Source organism: Drosophila santomea, chromosome 2R, assembly GCF_016746245.2.
Source record: "Drosophila santomea strain STO CAGO 1482 chromosome 2R, Prin_Dsan_1.1, whole genome shotgun sequence".
NCBI lineage: Eukaryota > Metazoa > Arthropoda > Insecta > Diptera > Drosophilidae > Drosophila > Drosophila santomea.
The window spans coordinates 13,114,442-13,135,644 of NC_053017.2; the positions used below are offsets into that span (position 1 = coordinate 13,114,442).

Below are 21,203 nucleotides of genomic sequence, written 5' to 3' on the forward strand. Positions count from 1 at the left end.
CCACCTACACACACACACACACACACACATGTATGTACATGCACACAAGTCCTTTTATCGAGTTTCCGCATCCATCGTCTCAATCGAAATCATCCTATACCCCAAAATCGGTGAAATTTGCTAATGTAATGATGCTTAAAAGTGTTTCGAAGTATTCCTTTGCCTTGTTTATTTTTATTTAAATGCCAGCATGTGTGGGGGCGTTTGATTGAATTGAAAATGCTTTTGCCAAAAAATTTCCATTCAACTCCGATGGCTGTCTGCTCCCGTCTACAGCTCCGCCCTTCCTTTTCTTCTAGTTTAGCATTCAAGGGTTGAGGCACGTTGCGAATAATTTGCTAAATGGCTTAAAGCAAGTTACGGGACGAATAGAAATGCTCAAAAGCCGAACGAACACATTAATAGCCACACTGGACGTGGAGTTTGAAGTTGGCAAAATCTCTGTCTAGCAGCTATTGGGGTATTTTTGTATCGCACATAAGTTGCTTTGCCACTTTTATTGCTGTTAATAAAATTAAACTTACATTAACAACGCAAATGAGTAAGACGTTTTCGGGGGGAATCCCAATTCAAATGGATTGAGTTGTCGTGAGAAACAAATTTATCTATGAGATACCCTCAATTAAAAGGTTAATTATACTTACCTCACGTTCAATTTTATCCTAATATTTGGCAAAACCCAACGTTAATATATTTTCTAATAAAGTTTAAGCAAAATTAGCAAACACAAAAACGAAGAATATCTTATCGTAATGGAAATATGTATGTACATACAAACATACATATATGTATAGTTAAGGGTCAAGCAAAAGCACTGGTACACATAGTTATCTTAAAAGTTAATAGAAGAATTCAGCTTCTGTGTTAGTTTTTTGTTGGCCATTTTTATCTAAATTTTTAAATATCTTTTGCGTGCTTAATAAGCTGAGATACCAGCGTTATTAAAGGAATTCTTGGACACCACAATTAGTTGCTAAAAATTATCACTATAAAATGCCATCAGCAGCCAGCGGCATTTGAGCAGCTTTAGCGCCACTTCAACGATTCATTTTGAGCCACTCGAGCATGTCGATACACACACTTGTGGCCAAGGATCTCAGCTCCCAAGGACTCTTTCCTTTGGCTAAGTTCAATGCCATAAGTCGTCGCAGCGACGACTTGGTGGTATCCTTCTTTTTTTTTACGGTGCTTTTGTGGCTCTAATTCCATGTTTTCTGTGGGCATACTTAACGAGCGCCTGCTGTGCCACTCCAGCCACTATAATATGCCAAATTAAAACTTTAACTAGCGCGCCGAGAGTCCTACAGCGTCAGCATAAAGAGCAAGTGCAGCACAGCCAGCGACAGACTGTCATCATTATCATTAAGAGACACCCACACACTCACACCCGCCTCGTTTTCGTTTTCGCACCTTATCCTGCGCTTACGGCACTGAGAGAAATGCATTTCAAGATGAATGGTTTAAATCAAAGATTAATTTATACAATAATATTTCCGCATGACCAAGACAAGCAACTAACTACTAAAACAGCAGAAATATATTCTAATAAAAGTTTTAAGGCTCATATTAATTTTGAATTAATTAACTACCTTTTTACAAAAAGTTACTATGGTTCAAATTAGAAGTTTGACCACACGATTTCTGTCAGTGTGCTGGTGCTGCTTTGGTCGTATTATTGTCGCTGTAGTTGGCACTGAAGTGGCCGCATGAAACAGTCGCCCAAAACTGACACAGTCGCTGGAAAGTTGGAAGGGGGGGGAAAAGCTCGACGATGAGGTGCAGCTTCCGTTGCAGTTTGTTTTTCCTGCTACTCGCAGACGGCTTAGTGGCATAAGCATCAGCATAAGCATCAGCATAAGGACGAGTGGGTGTGGCATGCGATGTGAGTGCCATGCCGCATTAAAAACAAAACGAAGGCGTTAATCTTTCCAGCAAACCTAGTCCGTCTACATAACTCGGCGTGCACTTTGGCCTAACATAATTTATGCACTGCAACTAGACAGAAACTATGCGAAAGGGGGCGTGGCACCGCCCAGTAGCATACGTAATTACACACTTCGGGATAATGCCAGCAGCGTTAGTGGCAGCCACTTTGCATCATTGTGCATGTGAGTGGGAGGCACAGGAAATGAAGCAGGAAAGGCAAAAAACAATCAAGAATGCTGAATAAATAAAGTCAGGAAATTGTATACAAGAGCCAACAAGGGGCATTAAATCGCATTGTCTCCATGGAAAATAATTCAGGTGTTGAGAAATGAAAGCCCCTTAAATGATTACTAAGACATGTCAGAAATGTAACTAACGCTTATTGCGATAAAAATGTTGTCGAAAATACAATGAAATATTAAAAGCCACAATTATGTAATCTTCATGGCATTTTAAATCTTTGCCTTCGGATATTTTTACAATTGCTCCTAAGGAATTTGCATCTATACATGGAACTTTGTATTAAATAATTTCGTGCTTGTTTTTTGCTTAGTAGCACCTGAGATTGTGTTTTGATTGACAACCTTTATAAGTAGCGATAAAATGGTTCGAAATTCGAATTCCCAATCAGCACTTAACAAAACTGTTTTCGGTCATTGAAAGCCATCGAAACAGTAAACTTTCGCAGGGTCTTAAATTGCGTGTCTATCGGTGGAGAACAATCCAAATGTTCCACAATAGACATCCAAACCCTTGAGCTTTATTCGAAGCACTAACTAAACCTCCGATTTTGCTCTCCGATTTTTCCAATTTCACTCAATATACCGACGCATGCGTGTCGTAGTACCAGCTGGAAACGCCACGAGGGAAAATGGCGCCACTGTGCCAGGAAAACTCTCAAGCTATTGCTACTCTCATTTCTCAGCTATAACACGATTTTCTCTCTTTGGAGCTCTCTTCTTTCACCAGCTGATGGCCCGAAGTTATTGTTAACATCGCGCCTCCGTCGCAGAAAAGCGTGCTTCGGTTTTTCCTTTTAGGTTTTCCCTTGACTGTTTTCCGCTGCCTTTCGTGAAAATGCCTTGGGTTGAGTTGAGTTGAGTTTTGGGTTCGAGGTTTAAGGTTGGGTGTCTTTCGGGGTTGGGTGACCGGGAGCAGCGACTCTTTGTTGCTTTTGTTTGCCACTCTGCTGCCGCTCCTGCTCCTGCTCCTTCTCCGGCTCCTCCTACTGCTTTCAATTCAATTTTTCGCCAGCTGTTGTGCTTAATTTGAACTTTAAGCATTTTCCTTGTTGTTGTTTGGGAATTTCCGGCTTTAATGCGGCATTTCTGCGGCTGGGCGACGAAAACAGCTCAATGTGAATCGGAAAATGAAGAGTAGGCAACCGATTTTGCAGCGTTGTGAAGTCCTTTGTGGGTCAAACCAGTCGGCCTTTTAACCGCTAATGAAGACTTATTTCGCAACACAGCAAAGGCAATGCACTTATTTATGGTTAGGCCATAGTATTTCCCATCCGAAATATGGAGCAGTTGACAGTATAAATAATGTGTTCCTTTGCCAGAATTTATGGCACTTGTATGTCTTCTGGTCTTCGGCATCCACTTGGCTGCTATAAATTAGAGCCACCGACCAGTCCGACCTTAAATGCGAAGTGCGTGTGTGTACGGCCACAGGACACCCACCTCCAACCACAGCCATCCACTCCTCCCCCCTACCCCCAAATACGTACACACACACTCGCACACACACACACATACGCATTCCCGACACGCAACAAAACACACAGATACCATTGTATTATGGCAGCGGGTTTTGAGGTTTTAAAGCGTTTTGAGGTGACACATAATGATTAGCCAGCCATTAATTGCTTAGCACTCGAGGCACTCGATTACACTAATTAGGCGTCTTATTAACCTTAAACACATACACAGTTGCGTTACATCCTTGAGGCAATCGTATTTATTCCGTGAAGGTCCTTAAAACAATTATGTATATTAAATTCCTCTATAAATTCTTAGGAAATAGTGCAGAAACAGCAGCAGGGACGATGAGGTCCGTGGTGATGATGCGGGGGACCTCCATGAGGACCTCCATGATGCGGAGGTCCACCATGATGTGGTCCTCCATGTCCATGTCCGTTGCCTCCAGGTCCTCCAGGTCCTCCGTGTGGTGGCGGCATTATTCCGATATTTTAAACAGCGTGCGAATGGATCCAACTCTTATAGGCAACTAAATCCATATTGTCAGGGCAAATCTTATCAAGACTTGCCTCATAAAGATAAGGACTATCTAATCTGTATGGTTTAGCTTGCTAATCGATAGAAGTGTTTGTTAGCACAAACATTGGTATATTCTGATGACCATGGCGATGAGTAAGGCCTTGTAAATGCCTGAAGCTGAATTAGTCATGACAAATAGAATGAGGAAAACCCCTCTAAGGTCTCCAACTGAGATAACCATATGTACAATTCTATTTGAAAGCAAATCATTTAAAGGGTGCGTCTACTTTCGGCAAACGATAAGATAAAGCTTTTAAAATTAAAGAAAGTATTCTACAATTGGTACTTTGTGAAATGTACCAATGGATTGCCGCTATTATAGTTCATTATTTTTTGAGGGTAACATAGCAAAAAGAGCTTTGGGATTTCTGAATAATATGACCCTAAAGATAACAATTGTAACTTTCAATGGTAATCTGTTTCAAGGTATTTCTAGTTTTATAAAAGGTTAGCTGGAAAAACGATAAGATATGTGTTTATAAGACCACCCAATTAATCAACACTATTCTATGGAAATTCAAATAAGAATTCGAACGTTCTTGGAATACAAGATTTATTAGCCTTTTTCCGAAACCAAAACTCGATTGTTACTGCATGTACTGCCCTTACCAATCAGCCCAATGGTACTTAATAATCGTGGAATGCCAACTTTCCACCAATCTGATTTTGTCAATTTGCCATTGAGATTGCTATAGTGCAACTGCGAGTTCATGCGAGTGGAGCAACTTGATTTTAATTCCTGATAAAGAAAAGGCAGTCGTGGCCATGTAACTATTTACTTTCCCCATGACATGACCCAGAAAAGTATGGCGAAAATTCGCAAAGCCAAGTGCAGGCGCACAAACGGCACAAGAAATCGGAAGGCAAGGAGCAAGACCAATGGCTTGGCTTTTTGAATTCAATTAATTTTATCTGCATCAGTTTTCCCTTATAATCGCATCACAGGGCGGCTCACATGCGAAACGGAAAACGGCTAAAAGGACTAAAGGACATAAGGACGCAAGGACGCTTTCCCCGAAAAAGGACCGCAACTCGTAAAATATATAAAGTCATTGCAAAAGCCAATTTGTATATCAGCGCTGGCGGCTGAGGCCCGGCGATTATCAAACTGCGAAACTTACTTAAAATGCCCTCAAAAATGGGGGGAGGGGGTTTTCCAGGCCCAATGGAATGGCGATGGGTGTGGGGGTGGGGGTGGGGAGTTGGCCCTGCTTTCATGGTAACAATTACATTTCACAGATTTTCGTTTGGGGTCGCGTGTGCCGTTGCATGTTGTTGGTGCGGTCGCATTCGCGTCCGCTTTTCGCGTCCTTTATTTCGGGCTTAAAGGAGCTTACATTATCGCCGGGTTGGCAAAAGGCAAAACCCACACACACACCGACACACCGTCAGGCGAATTTCCACTGGGCTGATGTGCGACGTCTAAATATGAGAATGTTGTGTGAAAATGTTTAAAATCCACGCGAGCCTCTCCGAGCGCAAATGCTTAGCACGCCATAAGTGTCAGCCAGCCATGATTGCCTGCGGTTTTCCCAGTGTATTTTCCCGCCTGGTCTATATGTGTATACAGTTGCGGTCAAATAAATAGTGGTGGATTAAAAAAACTACTACGCCTACTTACTTATAGTTTTTTTAATATATTTCAAAAACTTATCTTATTGTTAACTTCTATATATATTTGTGATAGTTTATTTTCGTCTTACAGTTTTTTTGTGCTTTTATATATTTAAGGAAATCGAATCGTTTTAAAATCTCCTATAAAGCTGATGGCAGCTGTATATGTGCGGGTTTTAGTCCTTTGGCCAAGGAGTGGCCACTTTTGCATACCTCCCCCTGAAAATAGCGTGGCGGGCGCTAAGAAAGGAAGTAAATAGTGGAAAAGGCATAAATAATAGCAAATAATACGGCGACAATGCGCACAAATTTGCCGCTAAAGTGTAGTCATTGTCGAGGGCAAAAAAAAAGGAGGAAAAAAAATTGAAAAAGGAGTCCTGTGCGTGAGCTAAGCCACAGGACTTGCCTTTGCTTTTTGCATGATTTCGCTGTTTAAATTTATTACACATTAGATTTATGATCGCGTTGAGTTGCCCCTACATCCCCCTACACACTCCCACACACTCCACCGCTTATCACTGCCCTTTGTGGTGGCTTTAATTTCATTGTTACAACTTCTATTTGAACTGGGTGTGAAGCATAATTTATAGGTGGCCGTGTGGCGAGTTTGTGCGAGTTTTTAAGTGATTTCTTTCGCTCGGGTGCCACTGGGCATGCACAATTATTGGGTGGCCTGTGCCACTTCTGTCACTCGTCTTGCGGTCGAATTTCCACAGCGGTTTCCCCCCCGGTTTTCCCTTAGTTTTCACATTTAATCACTGGTTTTGTATAGCCTTGCGTGGCTTTTAAGCGCTTATTAGAAGTGTGACAGAATTCGAAGTTGAAGAGGAAACGGAGACGCCCCCTCACTTGCCACTTCCATTTGACACACACGAAGGCCCACACTAATAATATGGGCGGGAACCAGCATTAGTTGTGCCTCGGAACACAAACAGTTGTGAATAAATGAAAACTTTGATCAAAATAGGAAAACAAATCATTCAATACTTTTCAGGTAATAGAGGAGAAAAGAGGACTAACAGCCAAAATAGTTTAAAGAGAACCTAATATGTTCTCATACTTAGTTTTTAGTAAATCATAGGGAACTACGAATTTACTTTCTCTTAAAATATTGATCTTATTCACCACCTATCATACAAACAGATTACATTCCTTTCACCCCACATGTGTTTTAAGCTTTATTAAATTTATAGTAAACTTACCATCCGACTTTTATTAAAACTTTACCACAAGTTGTACACACTTCTCACTTCAAAAGCGTGAGAACGCTACCCAAGTGAATTTTGGCATAGAGATATATAGTAAAACTACCGAGTAAAAGAAGCCACAATGACGTCGATTGTGGAGATGCCAAAGGCAGGTTTGGAAGGAGCCTTACCACCATGGATGAAGATCGACTGGTCGGACGAGGTGCTCCACGACATCTACCGGGATTGGGGAACCTACTACTCCCGTCGCCGGCGGGAGAACTTCGCTTTGCACTATCTGAACAAGGCACTCGCCCTGGAGCCCACGGATCACATGACCCTCTACAAACGATGCCAGAGCAAGAGGAAGGCTGCCCAGATGCTGGGCGCTCTGGACGACAGCCGGGCAGCTGCCAGTGAGTATATCTAGGATTTCCAAAGACTATTGGAATGTTTTTTATAATTTTACAGAGCTGGCACGCAGTGTGGATGGCGAGGAGAAGGCCATAATCAATCTGGATATTTGCGATGTACTCTACGAACTGAACCAGTTCGAAAACAGCAAGGCTGAGATGCACAACAATATGAGAGTCTTTATTGGTAATAAAAGAAAGAGCTTCGAGCAGCGCCAGTTGGTGGTATGTTGCTATATCATAGATACTATGTATATTTAATAGATTTATTTAATAAATATGCCTTATTCATTCACATAGGTGGATGGCGTGATCAAAGATGTGACTGGTGAGGCCATGTCGGCTTTCTTCACAAAGAATCTAAAGACCGTCAGCATTGTGCACGATTTGATCAAGGAGCGGGAAAGGGTCGACAATCGACCCTTGTGGAAGATACTGAAGGAGCAGGGCAAGTGCGATGTGCAGAGTATTCCGGAGGTGCCGGAGGAGATGCTCTCGCCCATGGAGATTGCGCGCCGGAAGCGCGCCTTTAACATCTTCCATCAGAGTTACATAAACGACTCCTGGATCGATGTGCTCTTCATGAAGATGCTGTGCAAGAACCGAACCCTTTTGTTGCCCCAGTGCAGGGAGTCCTCCTACTTCCTGCAGCTGCTTTCCACCAAGCAATACGAGATCGTTCGCAAGTTTATGGTAAGTTGGATATAAGTGGTAATATTAGTCATTGGTCCTAAGCTGGGTTTTTTCTCGCTGTTTGCAGAAAATGCTGCAGTCCCGTTCGCCACTTTACCTGGTCAATTACCTGAAATACGGCAATAAAGCCATGTCGGACAAATACCGCGAGGCCTACCTGTTCCGCGTACAATATCAGACACATCGTAACATGAACCAGGCTCTGAAGGAGATTAGGGCACTGCGCAAGGCCAAGAAGGTTCAGGTGAGTGCTTAAAAAATTGATCTATTAATTATAGATAGTAATAAACAACCCAATTTATTCATAGCAATTGGCGAAATTCGTGGAGGAACTGATGGGCACATATGTGGTCCTGAAAACGGCACGTGTGATGTGCTGGAAATTCGAGTTCCTTAACGAGGTGTACAACACCATGGCATTGACTTTGGCTGAGCAGCTTCGAGTGCCCAAAGGATTCACGCCACATGGCAGCAATGCCATACTTAGGCTGCTCCGTCTGCCAGTGGAAAGGGTCAAGGATTTTGTTCCTGTGACATTCGGAGATCGAGCACCAGAGCCGGAGGGCAACGATCCAGCCACTAATAGAGCCAAGTACAAGAGAAATCCTTAAAGTCGGAATAATAAGAACTTCTTTAATGTGTTTTATATTTCAGGAGGCTAACTGCGCGCCTGGAACATCGAATGGTCTTTGCCAAGTACTCAATCGAGAAGTGCTATTTGTTGCACCAGATTTCGCAGTCTTATTTGGACCAAGGACGTCATTCTGAGTGCACTTTTAATGCACGCAAAGCAATTAAAGGTAATTTTTGTAAAGTAAACAAGTAACCATTTAATATGGTTATATATTTTTTTCAGAGAGCAAGAACTGCAATAGCAATCTGTGGAAGTTCCTCAGTGTGGTTCAGATAGTCAAGGCCAATGCCATTCTGCACAAGCTGGAGCAGACCAAGGAGGCCCTCGAAGATGCCCTGCCCATCGCCACATTTCTGAATGCTCCAGAATTGGTTCTCTTCATAGAGAACTGCATGGCCTGCAATACGGAGGATTCGATTAATAAGCGGGCCACCCTAATGCAGGCTCGACGGGTGAGCAAGTCCGAATCTGTGGCCACCCACTCGCTGGTCAGCGCCCAGGATATCGAATCCCGAGAAGGTTGACATTATATGGTATACTTCATTATTTTCCATTTGTTGTACTATTTTACAGTTAGACAAAAAAAATAAATGACAATTAACACAATTTTCGATTAAACTTGTTACTAAATTAAAATTGTATATTTAAAGAGTGTAAGTAAACGTGATCGTAAAACGTAAGTGATTTCGTAAATTAACATTTCTATTTAAACTAAAGTTTAGCCCACGTAATGTTCGTAATGCATTTGCTATCTTCATGACCAGCAATAAAATGGCGACGTGTGATTAAAACTTTTACTTTGTCCCACATTTTAAGCAAAGGCTCCGAATGAAAGCACACACACACACTAACTTTGGCACACACACACACACATACACATATACCTGGCGAAAGGAGTCGTAAAAATTCTATCAACTCGATTAAATTATAACAAGTGGATTTTCATGTTTTTGTGCCGCATTTATGTGTTTTTATTGTGCTAATTTTATGCCAGTCCTGGTGGCGCGGCGAACACCTCAAGAAGCAGCTCCTTTTGCTCCTTGGGCAATTTCGGCAGAAAGCGTGTATGTGTGTGTGTGTGTGTGTGTATGTGTATGTGTGCAGATAGGAACCTGGTGGCACCTGCAATAATACTTGGCACACATTTAGTGGCAGCATTTAGTGGCACACTGCGGTCGCAGGATCCAACGACGAAGTTCATTCTTGGGACATTTCCACTCTGGCTTTTCCCGCTGCCGCCGTCGCACTTGGCAAAGTTTTTGGCCTTCATCCTGCCGCTTGCCACGTTTTTTACCAACCACCCAACCGCCCACCAGCCCACCTGCCACCTATTGCCTACACGGTTCGGTAGCCTCGGCTCGGCTTTTGTCTTATCAAAGTTTTTGGCGCGCATGTGTTTATGCCACAAATGGCACTTTTGCGGCAGCGCATTTTATTTTTTACTGCCACTTTTCGCCATTTTGCTTTATCATTTCTATACGTTAGTGTATATATTATATGTGGCTATACAGAAACAGTGCATATAGGCTTGGTTTTGACCAAAGTTCAACCTACCATTGCTGCACTGAGATAACACTGCGTATACTTTATGTACAAACCAAAGGCCTTACGTTCCATTTTCTTGAAACTAGTAGATTAAAAATTTGTATAAATTTAATACATTTTACTTTATTAAGCCCTACCCTGTAATAAGGAAACATATTTGACTGATTTGTAAAATTTTTAATGGATTCTTCGCCTTTTTACTGCAGTTCCTAACTGTTGCTTTATATTGGCTTAAACAACTGAACTCCCACTTAGCCATTTCTGGTTTTAAAACTCCCACCCAATAATAAATCAGCGTGAACCCCATTAACCCTTTAGTTATGTGCTCGCAGTCGTAGGAAAGTAACGACTCTATTAGTGGAGGAATTTAAATTACCGCCTAGTTCGTTTTTATTATCCTCGAGGAGTGGAACCTCTTGGGAAAGGTGTGCAAGCCAACTAATGACCCTGTATTTATATGACAGGGGAAAGTTTATAAATATTTATGGGGTGCTGTGTTGCTTATTGTTGTTGCTTGCTTTCATCAAGCTAAAACTCATTTGCTTATTTTAAAATTCCGAGCAGGCGTAGTTTCATTTTTGGCACCCGGCACTCGATGTTCCCCTCTCCGTTCCTTTTTTTAGGGATCTGCCGCACGTTGTTACCATTGTCACGCACACACGTACTATATTTTTTACGCGCATATCATATTACACCCTCCAAGCACCAAGCACACAGGGACATTCCCTTGGCTTAAAGGACCCTCCCACCCTCAAACCAACCGCCCAACAACGAACCCCTTTTCCAAGCGTGGATGCTACGGGGATCCATCGTGGGTTTGGGGAGCCCAGTCGAAGTAAATAGAATCACGTACACTAATTATCATCGCCATTGCACGAAGGGCGCTCAAAAATATATATTTTTATTAATTTCAGCAAGGTAACGCCCCCCTCCAAGAGCAACCACCTCACATACATGCGGTGTTGGGTGAAAATTTTAATTGAGATCCCCGCTATTTGATAGCAACGAGGAACTATTCGCCCGAAATTGATGTGGTCGCTGATGCTGATGGGGCCACTCGAATGGTTGGTTTTGAATGCAGAATGCGTCGTCGGATATAGTTTTGAGTGCTCAGATAAGGTGGCATATATAATTAGCTGCCCCATTTGGCATTATGCGACATTAGGGTGTTTCAAGTTTCCCCCCGATAGTTTGTGTAATGTGAGTCATTCAATTGATAAACTCAGAGGGGAGTGGAAATGCCGAGCTTGAGTTTAATTAAAGTGCAAATTTGACTTCAATTAAAACAAAAATCTAAAAATATATAAATTTACAAAATTTGTATGAAAACTTTTTTTTTTTTTAAATTACAATCAACACATTCAAAGTAAGGGTGCAATACTACCTATTATACCTACTATATTAGCTAATGACGTAGTTGGATTGCACAAAAAATAAACACCAGATAATACCGTATAAAGCAAACCAGATAACAATTATCAGTATTTTTATCAGATTTTCCATAACTGGTAAGCTACAAGAAGGGTCTATCTTCACTTGAAGAAAAACGCTCTATTCAAAAATAAAATCATGTAATAAACAACCAATCGATTTTGCAGTTGCCCATCATAAAGCTGTTTGGACAACCAAGGTGAAACCCCAACGAACCTATGGGTTCTTTACACAAATGATAAGAGTTCCAGTTGCCTTTATCTATAGATAAGACCCATAGCAGAGATTGTCTAGAGCGTGGCTATAACAACACAATCCCAGCAATATGACCAGTGCCAAACAAAACGTGTGCGGTGCAACAAGCCCAGTTTATAATTGAAAACTACCGGATTACATCCAATCGCAATGGACCATAGAACTCGCGTTGTGGAGGTGGTGCAAGTGCCACCCCAACCCTCGACCACGGTGATCGTGCAACCTCCTCCGCCACCGCCTCCGCCCAAGGATAACAGCTGTTGCTGTTGTCCTTGCTGCCCCTGTTGCTGCCAGTGTGGCGAATGCTGTTGCTGCTGCACCATCATGTGAAAGGACGAAGGAGCCAAAACACACCCACAAGCAAAGGACCTCAGATCCCCTAATTCGTTACGTTAAATTAACTTTCTATGTCTATGGCGGCCACAAACAAATCACACACAGTTTTTTCGTGCAATAAAATTTTACGATTCGTTATAAATAACGCTGTGTACGGCTTCACACTCTGGTTTCCATTTATCCATGGTTTTTCTTTGGCGGAGGGAAAACGCTTGGCAACATATTGTCTTACATAAATCGCAGTGCCAAAGTACCACAATATAATAAAAGGCCAAATTTAATAACGTGCCACAACAATTTGTAGTTTTACGACGCCCGAGCAGGGGGACAATCCTTTTGGCTGCTGGTAATGCTCACCACATCATTTCAAAGTTAGTTCACATTCCGAGTTATTATTTATATGTTTCTCAATTTGCCAATAAAAGCGGAAAATGTGTCAAGAGTGCTGCCAACTCCGGTTCCCGGCCCATGCTGCTCTCATTTGATAAAGGATTTTATGACTCTTGGCTCTTGAATTGCAACCGCAGCGTCGGAGTTCTTGCCCCAAATATTTTGACGAGGGTACCCAAAAGTGGGACATTATTTGGGCGGAAGTCCGACAACGAATGCGAGTGCTTTTTCCAAATTTTGTAGTCTACTCATTTAACATAAATTCTGACTCGCAATGCTACTTTATCTAAAGCGCAAACCTTATTACTCATACGCAATGTGATAATTGAAACGGAAAAGCGTCGTATTGATATCATTGTGAACAGGGTACAAAAATGTCAGTTTATGAAACAGAGTAGGAAAACTAAACATTTCTAACCTGTTTTTCCAAGTTAGATCTAAAATACTTGAGATACTGGAAATACTTGGTCAACATGTAAACTGAATAAAAAAGGAAATACCAGTACTGCTTTTTTGAAAGCGACTGGTGCCAAAGTTGGAAAACAACAAGTGGGGTAAATCATTTAGCCGGCTTTTTAAAATCTAGAATTTAGAATCCGTACAATAAATAGTATACCTTTGGCAAATATTAATGTGGTATCTCAATATAATATTTGGAATATTCTTCTCAGCGTTGATTTTTGAAGAATTGGGTGTGATTTTCTATAATATATTCAAATATGTCCCACTGTACCTGTGCTTTTTCTATGTTATTTGCGTGTACACAAATTCGTAATCAGGGCAGGGCATTCATCAAATGCCTACCGGCTTTAGATATGAATGAGTAAGATATTTCCACCAAACCGCCAACCATTTACGTTCGATGTTTCAGTTAAAGGCGCGTTACCGAACGGCGTTCACTTAGTCGAGCAGTTTAGGCCAGTTACTAGTTACCAACTAGGAGTTTCCGTCATTAAATTAGTAAAAAAAAAATAGTAAAGGAAGCAGAATGTACAACGCAGGCTACCAGGTGGACGTGATCGATCCATACTATCAGCCGCCCGTGGAGGTGGTGAATGTGATTGGACCGCCGCCCCCCGTGGAGGTGATAATGCCCTCGCCCGTTTACAACCAGCCTGTGGTGGTGGTGGAGCAGCCCAGCTACAATCAGCCAGGACCTCCGCCAGGACCCAGTGACGCCGAATGCTGCATGCTGCTGGGAGCCTGTTGTGTCATGGAGGAGTGTGGCCTGTGTGCCATCATGTAGAATGTGCTGTTGTCAAGTGATTGCTATAAGAACTATGTAAACTAAACGCTAAAAATATAGACTGAAACTAAGGATGACTAATCGCAGTGATGACTCAATGTTTGCATTCAAAGCGGTTTTAAAAGCATATCATTAATGGAAAGCTTCAAAAAGTGGTTTTTAGTGCTGAATAAGATATTGTATATATGTATCTTACAAACGGAAAATGTGCGCTTTCGGTTTTACACTTGATATCACTTTTGATATCATGTAGATAGGCGATAAATCATAAACATCATCGAATCCATTGTCTGCTGATAACAGCCCTTTGAGTTTACCAACTACCGACCTTGTAGCGGCTTTTCTGCTTAAATGGTTTGTGAAATGTTTTCTTAAAAGTGTACAGTAAAAGTCCACCCTCAAACATAAATATCAATTAGCATAGATTTCAATTTCCTTCATCTTCAACAAGATTGGCTTTTAGCAAACGAGGTTTCTTTTTCAGTAGAATCAATGCTCACCACACTGTTTGTTGCCAGCTGTCAAAGTAAATTCAGTGTCTACGTGTGGACACATTCATCCCCCTCTTCAGCGGGACACGCCCAGGCCCATTTTCTTGGGTTTTCCTTTTAATAAATATAAAGCGTTAATTTGCTGCATAATTGCGCCATGCCACACCCAGGACTCCGGAGACAGGAGACGTTAACCAGAAAAGGACGGACCCTTCCAACGCATGGCAGTTAAGTAGCGCAGCCTCGTACTCCATCAGCTCGCAACTCATCAGAACTTGGGGCAACATGGTCTATGCCCCACCGTGGCTCCCTTTTTCATGTCTTCAATGACAGTTATTTCATTTTTCTTGTTGATGTCTTTCCCTGCACTCATTAAATCAAGTTAAAAAGGCATATAGCACGCAGTTGCTGCCGATGTTGCTTGTTGCCGTTGCCGTTGCCATTGCCATTGCCGTTTCCGTTGTAAGCCAAGCTGTTGAGTTGTTCTGGTTTCCAACACTCTGTTGTTCTTGTGGCTGTCTTGGCACAGTAAACAACAAACAGCAAAACAGCAAACGACAAACGACGACAACAAACAGCAAGGAACCGACGACAACGAATTTTCAAATAACATCACACAGAACTCCAGAAAGGAAACAATAAGGCCGATGCGAAGAAAGCGAAACTCCTCCAGTCATTTGTGACTCGACTCGACTTTAATTATAATAACTTGGCAGCAGCATCGTCGTGTTTTTTGACATCATGGCTGACTTTAATGGCTCCGCCGCAAATGGGAAAACCGAAAAGCACCTGACAAACAGCTACTTTTGGTATCCTGAAAATGGAGTTACGGCTCACATTCACCTCGCATATTGCTAAATGGTTCAAAAAATAGCTGCAGCTAGTAAAAGCAATTTGGTGTCTGGAAAGATGGCTTTTCGGAAATGTTTCCCTCGGGAAACGGCTGAGTCACCTGTCTGATATGAACTCTTTATAAACTTACATGGTTGAGATAACAAAGAAAGCTGTTCAAATGGGCTTGATGCTTAACATACCCTGCCAAAGAATTCGGAGAATAAATTTGGAAAAATGTCAAAGATTTATTGTGCCCACGATACCAACTTGTAATATCTTGTTAATAGATTTAATGTATTTTAAAGTATAAACCGTTGAAGGGAAGTTCCTTTATTTTCTTTGAACATATTTATAGTAATATATTCAACGTTTTTTAATGAAGTCATGCACTTACAGCTTGCATAGAAACTATTTTGATTGATTACCCCCAACCGATTGCATATATATTTGGCCGACTTTTCGAAGCCTCTTAGAGTCAACCCTCGAGATGTGGTGTTGCAAAGAAGCATAGTAATCATAGCGTACAACTGGCCAACTAATGCATAATTCGTGTTTGCTGGGCAATGAGTATCAACCCAGTCACCAAGTCACCCACCCAACTGGAATTACATCCACCCACGTCGCCTGGCCAGTTTCCTGGCCAAACAAAAATGGGGGTTGGTATTGTATATGTTGTACTTATAGTTGAGCTTGTTGCATTTCTTGCAAGTAATTTTGCTATGAGTTTTTACTGCTTCGGGGCGGTAATCCTTATAAATGAAGCAGCAAATTTGATGCTGCATGCAACGTGCCCTCGAAGGATCGCCATCTAGTTGATTCCCCTCTATTTACCACAGTTAGTTGACTTAATGCATTCGCCTTCGTTTCGCGCTAATACACGTTAATATCCTTTGAGCTATGAAATTTCGCTCATTTGTCAGGATTTAGGGCACGGAGGCTGGACACGGCAAATTGCAATTGTATTTCATTGTGTGCTCTTGTTGCCGTTGGCTTTTGGCAATGATGATTTATTGGGGAGGCACGTGAGACCGCAGAGGGGGGCAGAGGAGTGGGCGTTTTGTTGCCCTCTGCCTCATTAATTTTTGCCTAACTGGCTCATTAAAAATTAATCCGTCATGGGATCCCGTATCGATGGCTCTGTGGGAGCCCGTCTTCTAAGCGTCAGATCGGCTTAAGAAGCCTAGGAATTGGGTAACTGATTTCCGCTAAGCTGCCCTTTAAAAACAACCTGCAAGTGAAGGGCGCTAGCACTTGTTATACGGAGGATTAACGGTTTCGACAGCGACTCACACATATGGTTCTTCATTAGACCTCTTAATTACTCAACATACTTAAGTAGATTATCAAAACGAACGCGTTGATAACGAGCATTTATGCACTAGAATTAAGAGAAGACTTTCTACATCATATTGTTTTTTAAAAATATTAGTTTTTAGATACTTCAATGCGGTCTTATATTTAAATAGAATCAAACTTAGAAGACTGTACTTTTATTGCATAATTTTAGGCGCCTTAATGGAAGATTTTATTTACCATCATCATTTTGTAAATAAGTATCCCATCAAAACATAAATAGAGAACTCAATTAGAGAATGTATCTGCGAACTCACCACCCAGTTTTCTGAATATATAACCAAATGTTTATTAAAACAAAAGGTCATGGCTGGGTGATTTGGGAGCCGGCTATGATATATTGTCAACAAAAGAAGCCACTGTACCATTTGCAAAGTGCACATAGAAGGTCAGAGGGTGCACCTTTCACAGCTGGTGCCAAAAGCCGAACCGAAGAACCATTTCATCTAAAATGAATACTTTGTAAAATGGAAAGCTGCTGAATGTCGGCATTTAGCCACGCATTAAGACACTCAACCCAGTTGCATTTTAGCTGTTTGTTTCCCTGGTTCCCTTTGTGCCGTATGGCAATGGTGAGTGGGTGTGTGTGGGTTAGCTGGGCACACTGACCCGCCAAGTACCGTTCGACTCCTGACTGCCAGCCCTCTCGCTCGCTCTCGTTCGTTTTGCATCGCGTCAAGTGCAAAATGTGCAATGCCGGAGACAAAGCAACCGCATGCTCCCCCGCTCTACCTCGCTCTCTCGCACTCCAAGCGCTCTGAAATAACGGCACTCGCATTGTGTCAGGCGAAATAACGGTAAAGGAGCAAAAGGAGCAACGGAAAAGCACAACACGAACAATAACTTCTGTGTGACACATTTGGCAATGCGTTTTTAAACTGGCGAAAACAAAACGAATGTGGCAGCCGCAAAACAGAATAGAACACAGTGGAAAAGTCAGCGGCAAGTGGGAAAAAGTTTTTAGCATTTTCCAACGTTCTTTTTTTTATTTATCTTTTTTTTTTGAGGTTTTCTTGTCCTCGGCACTGAATTGCACTTAAAGTCAGCGCCAGTTAAAAAACTTTCCGTGAAAACTAAAAAAAAACTGAAAAAAATGAAGAAGATGCCAGAGGAAACTATTGCATAGAGTGCGAAAGAAACAATTGAAAACTTTACTGCTTTTGCCTTTTTCACTTTTCCACTTTGTGTGCTCGCAAGTATATTGCGTCACACGGAAAAGTCGTTGACAAAAACCGGAATGTGATCAGCTGGTTTAGGTGAAAGCGGGACGGCGGTATAGTTTTTAGGAACTTGCCAAAAAAGGATGGAAAGAATCTGGAAAGTTTGGGTGCTTTTTATTAATTTTATAACTGTGCCGTGCGGAAGCGGAAGAAGAGGAAAATGACTTGGGTGCTGCTGCAGAGGATAAGTGGGCGGGAAAACTCTCAGCAGCTGCGGTCAACTGGGGGCTGCCCACTAATTGGCCTTGTGAAAATATTTGCTACGCTTATGAAAACAGTTGACCCCCGACTGCCCACGACCCTTGAAACTGAAATGACACCCACAAAGGACGAGGGCCCCAAAGCAGTTACACTCACACATGTGCATAAATATGAGGCTAACACACACCGGCTTAAGCGGAGGGTTTATGCAGAGGAAGTTCGTGAATTAGAAACCATAAGCGGGATAATAAATAGCAGTATTTTCAGAATACATTTTTTTATAGCATAGTTTTCAACACTTTCTCTAAAACAAAATTGTATTACATTTAGTTTTTGTTTAATGTTTCCAACAGTGTAAGTCTAGTAATTTTGTGACAGTAAGAGCTACCGACTCTTTCGAAATTCCCCTATTCAGAAATCCCTGTATGTCCTTTGACAATTCGAGTTGCGCATGAACATAATTAGAGTGCCGTCCATTTGGCCACTCGCCCACACACACTCACGCATAACAGCTCCTGGGTAAGCCAGTCCAATCACAGACACATGCCGGGCCAGCCGCAGGACCCTGCCACGCCCCCCAAGCCCGTCGCAACCCGTCGACCTCCGCCCACCGGGCAACACCGCAATTTTTGTCAACTGAACTAATTAATTAATTGTGGGCGGCCAGCGTGGCCTTCCAGTCGAGACCGAAGCGAAACGGACCACCCACCACCCACTTGCTAACTGACCGGCAACTAATTTTTATATTTATGAGGCCGGGGGACTTTGGCCTACTGCGTCATAAACTGCGGCGCTTTGTTTACTATTGTTGCTGTTTGGTATTCATGTGTGTGTGTGTATGTCTGTGCTCTATGTGCGTCCCGCAACCCGCAACCACCCACTCCCACCCATTTGGAGGACATTTTATCCTTGCCGCAGACTCCATGCCGTTTGCCCAACATAAACTTGCATGTTCAAATTTTTAGTATCTTTGTGTGATTTCATGCGTTAAAGCAGAATTTTTATTTGCTACCCGTAAAGACAAACAATCCCAGGACATATAGGACATACAGGATATAGGATATGGGATGTGGATGTGGGAATGGGCCATTTCGTTTAATTTTCATGTCGCGTTGAAAGTTTCATACAAGTATTTATGGCATATAAATGAAATATTTGCGACAAGGGTCGAAATTGGGCAATGTTTGCTAATGAAGGAGTTCGATTTGCTTTTAAATGGTTAATTGGTCTGAGGTTTTCTTGATAAGGGAGGGATTTTCCTCGACGAATGCGTTGTTGAATACTAAATCTTTCTCTGAAGAACCATTAACAGAATATTTTCAAATGGGACTGGCAAATTAAAAAGATTGGGGTGTATGCATCATAAAGTTTAGTACTTTAAGGACATTGTTTATCTTTCGTTTATTTTTTTAATTTATATACATATGTATATTGATAGGATTTTTTTTTAAATTTAGCTGTCTTGTAACATTTGTTGAAATAGGATATTCTGCAGATCAACCACAAATTTCCTGCATTTAAGTATGAAATACAATTTATTTTGCCCTTCGGCGCAGGCAAAATGTCACGTCTTTTGTTTTGTGCCAATTTTAATATTTCATTATACAGCTTCGATTTCGGATGCTGATGAGGATAATGCCGCTGCTTTGGTCGTGGTGCCATTAATGCATATTAAATGCAATTTTTTAAGAGGGCCATTCGATGAAGTTATTCGGCTTGCCGCCTTTAATGGCAAATATAAACATGAAATGCTCGCGAAAAACGCATGCGACAGGAATTTTAAATCATTGAATGCGAAATGACAAAACATTTTCATTTTCATACAAATTGCGGAATTTGGCAGGATGTCTTTCCTATTCCCAACGCCAATCCGATTTCAGCATTGTTTCGCATTTACTGGGTGGTATGATATGGAGGGTGGGTGGTGTGATATCACCAATATAAAGCTGTTCATAAATTTGCGGCGCCTGCAAATATGCAGCGGAAATTGCCAAAGCCACACGACTCTCCAATAACACACACACACACACATACATTTTACCCTCGAAACTCCCTCGAACTCCAAAAAAAGCTGGATGTTTTTTTATAGGCAACTGGGGGGCGGGAGAACTTCGCTGCGGGGGAGGATTAGCTGGGCGATGTTCATCGCTCGTCGTCCTTGTCAATGCATTTCGTCTTTTGATAAAAGATAATATCAAAAACTCATTTGCCCTGGCCACTTTTAGGAGCAATCAGCAGACGTGCACCCGAAAAAAGTGGGGCAAATATATTCCATCGGAGTTTTAAGGTATAACTTTATGCCCATGGGTATTGCATGCCAATTTTTTCTTTTTAACATACTTGCTTAGCTGTCATAGATACAAATAAATATAAATCTCTACTAACTTTATTATTCGTTTGATTTTGAAATAGTTTTCTATAATTCTAGTAATCAAAATATTAAATAAATATGATTACAAACGGTTTTTTCTTCAAGATAATGTACTTATTGTATTCTGGGATATATATTATTTCTCTCGGTGCATTAACAGAGACCGCTTTTCAGGGGTCCAGATGATTTATTATAGTCTATTTCCATCCTCGCCCGCTGCATGCGTCATCAATTTTTCGAGATAGATTTGCATGGCAATCGCCAAGGGCCATTAGGCGAAACTTGCAGATACTTTGTACGCATCCGTTGCGCTTTGCTTTTGTTGCAGATGCAACAAGCAACCGCAAACATTTAATAAAAACAAGAGCTGACCATAAATAATTTGCACTTTGCCCACATTTATATCCTAAACAATCCAAATATTGCGCGCAAATATTAATTAAAAGTCGTCAGATAGGAAAAGTTTATTCATGGATACACAACCACTGCAACAACCACTTAATAAACGCGCTTAACATAAATTAAAATGTATCCAACTATTTTTCCCATCCAGGCTAAAAACAATGAATTACATATATCGTATGGGGAAAAAAGAATGCAACAATTGAATAGAATAGTTTTGGTTCACTGTTTTTGTTTACTTTCATGTTGCAGCTGAAATAATGAAATGAAAAATGTGCGGCCGCATGGAAAATTAATTGTAATTTTACATTAAAAGCGCAATAGCAAAATAATTCAGCAACGATCCAAATTGCTCTGCCAACAAAGCAATTCCATTTGTACA

General features: G+C 41.5%; 2 protein-coding genes across 2 annotated transcripts; both read left to right on the forward strand.

The window, feature by feature from the left end:
* The first annotated feature begins 6,940 nt into the window (after positions 1–6,940).
* Positions 6,941–9,352, forward strand: LOC120446615. Its single transcript, XM_039627660.1, has 7 exons — positions 6,941–7,422; positions 7,478–7,644; positions 7,720–8,112; positions 8,180–8,356; positions 8,421–8,704; positions 8,767–8,912; positions 8,969–9,352. The coding sequence occupies exons 1-7, from the start codon at positions 7,149–7,151 to the stop codon at positions 9,268–9,270; spliced, it is 1,743 nt and encodes a 580-aa protein (XP_039483594.1). The 5' UTR covers positions 6,941–7,148; the 3' UTR covers positions 9,271–9,352.
* Positions 9,353–13,579: 4,227 nt separating this feature from the next.
* Positions 13,580–14,021, forward strand: LOC120445719 (uncharacterized protein YBR056W-A). The gene has a single exon (XM_039626288.1). It carries the CDS (start codon positions 13,692–13,694, stop codon positions 13,947–13,949), a length of 258 nt encoding a protein of 85 aa, XP_039482222.1. The 5' UTR covers positions 13,580–13,691; the 3' UTR covers positions 13,950–14,021.
* Positions 14,022–21,203: the final 7,182 nt, after the last annotated feature.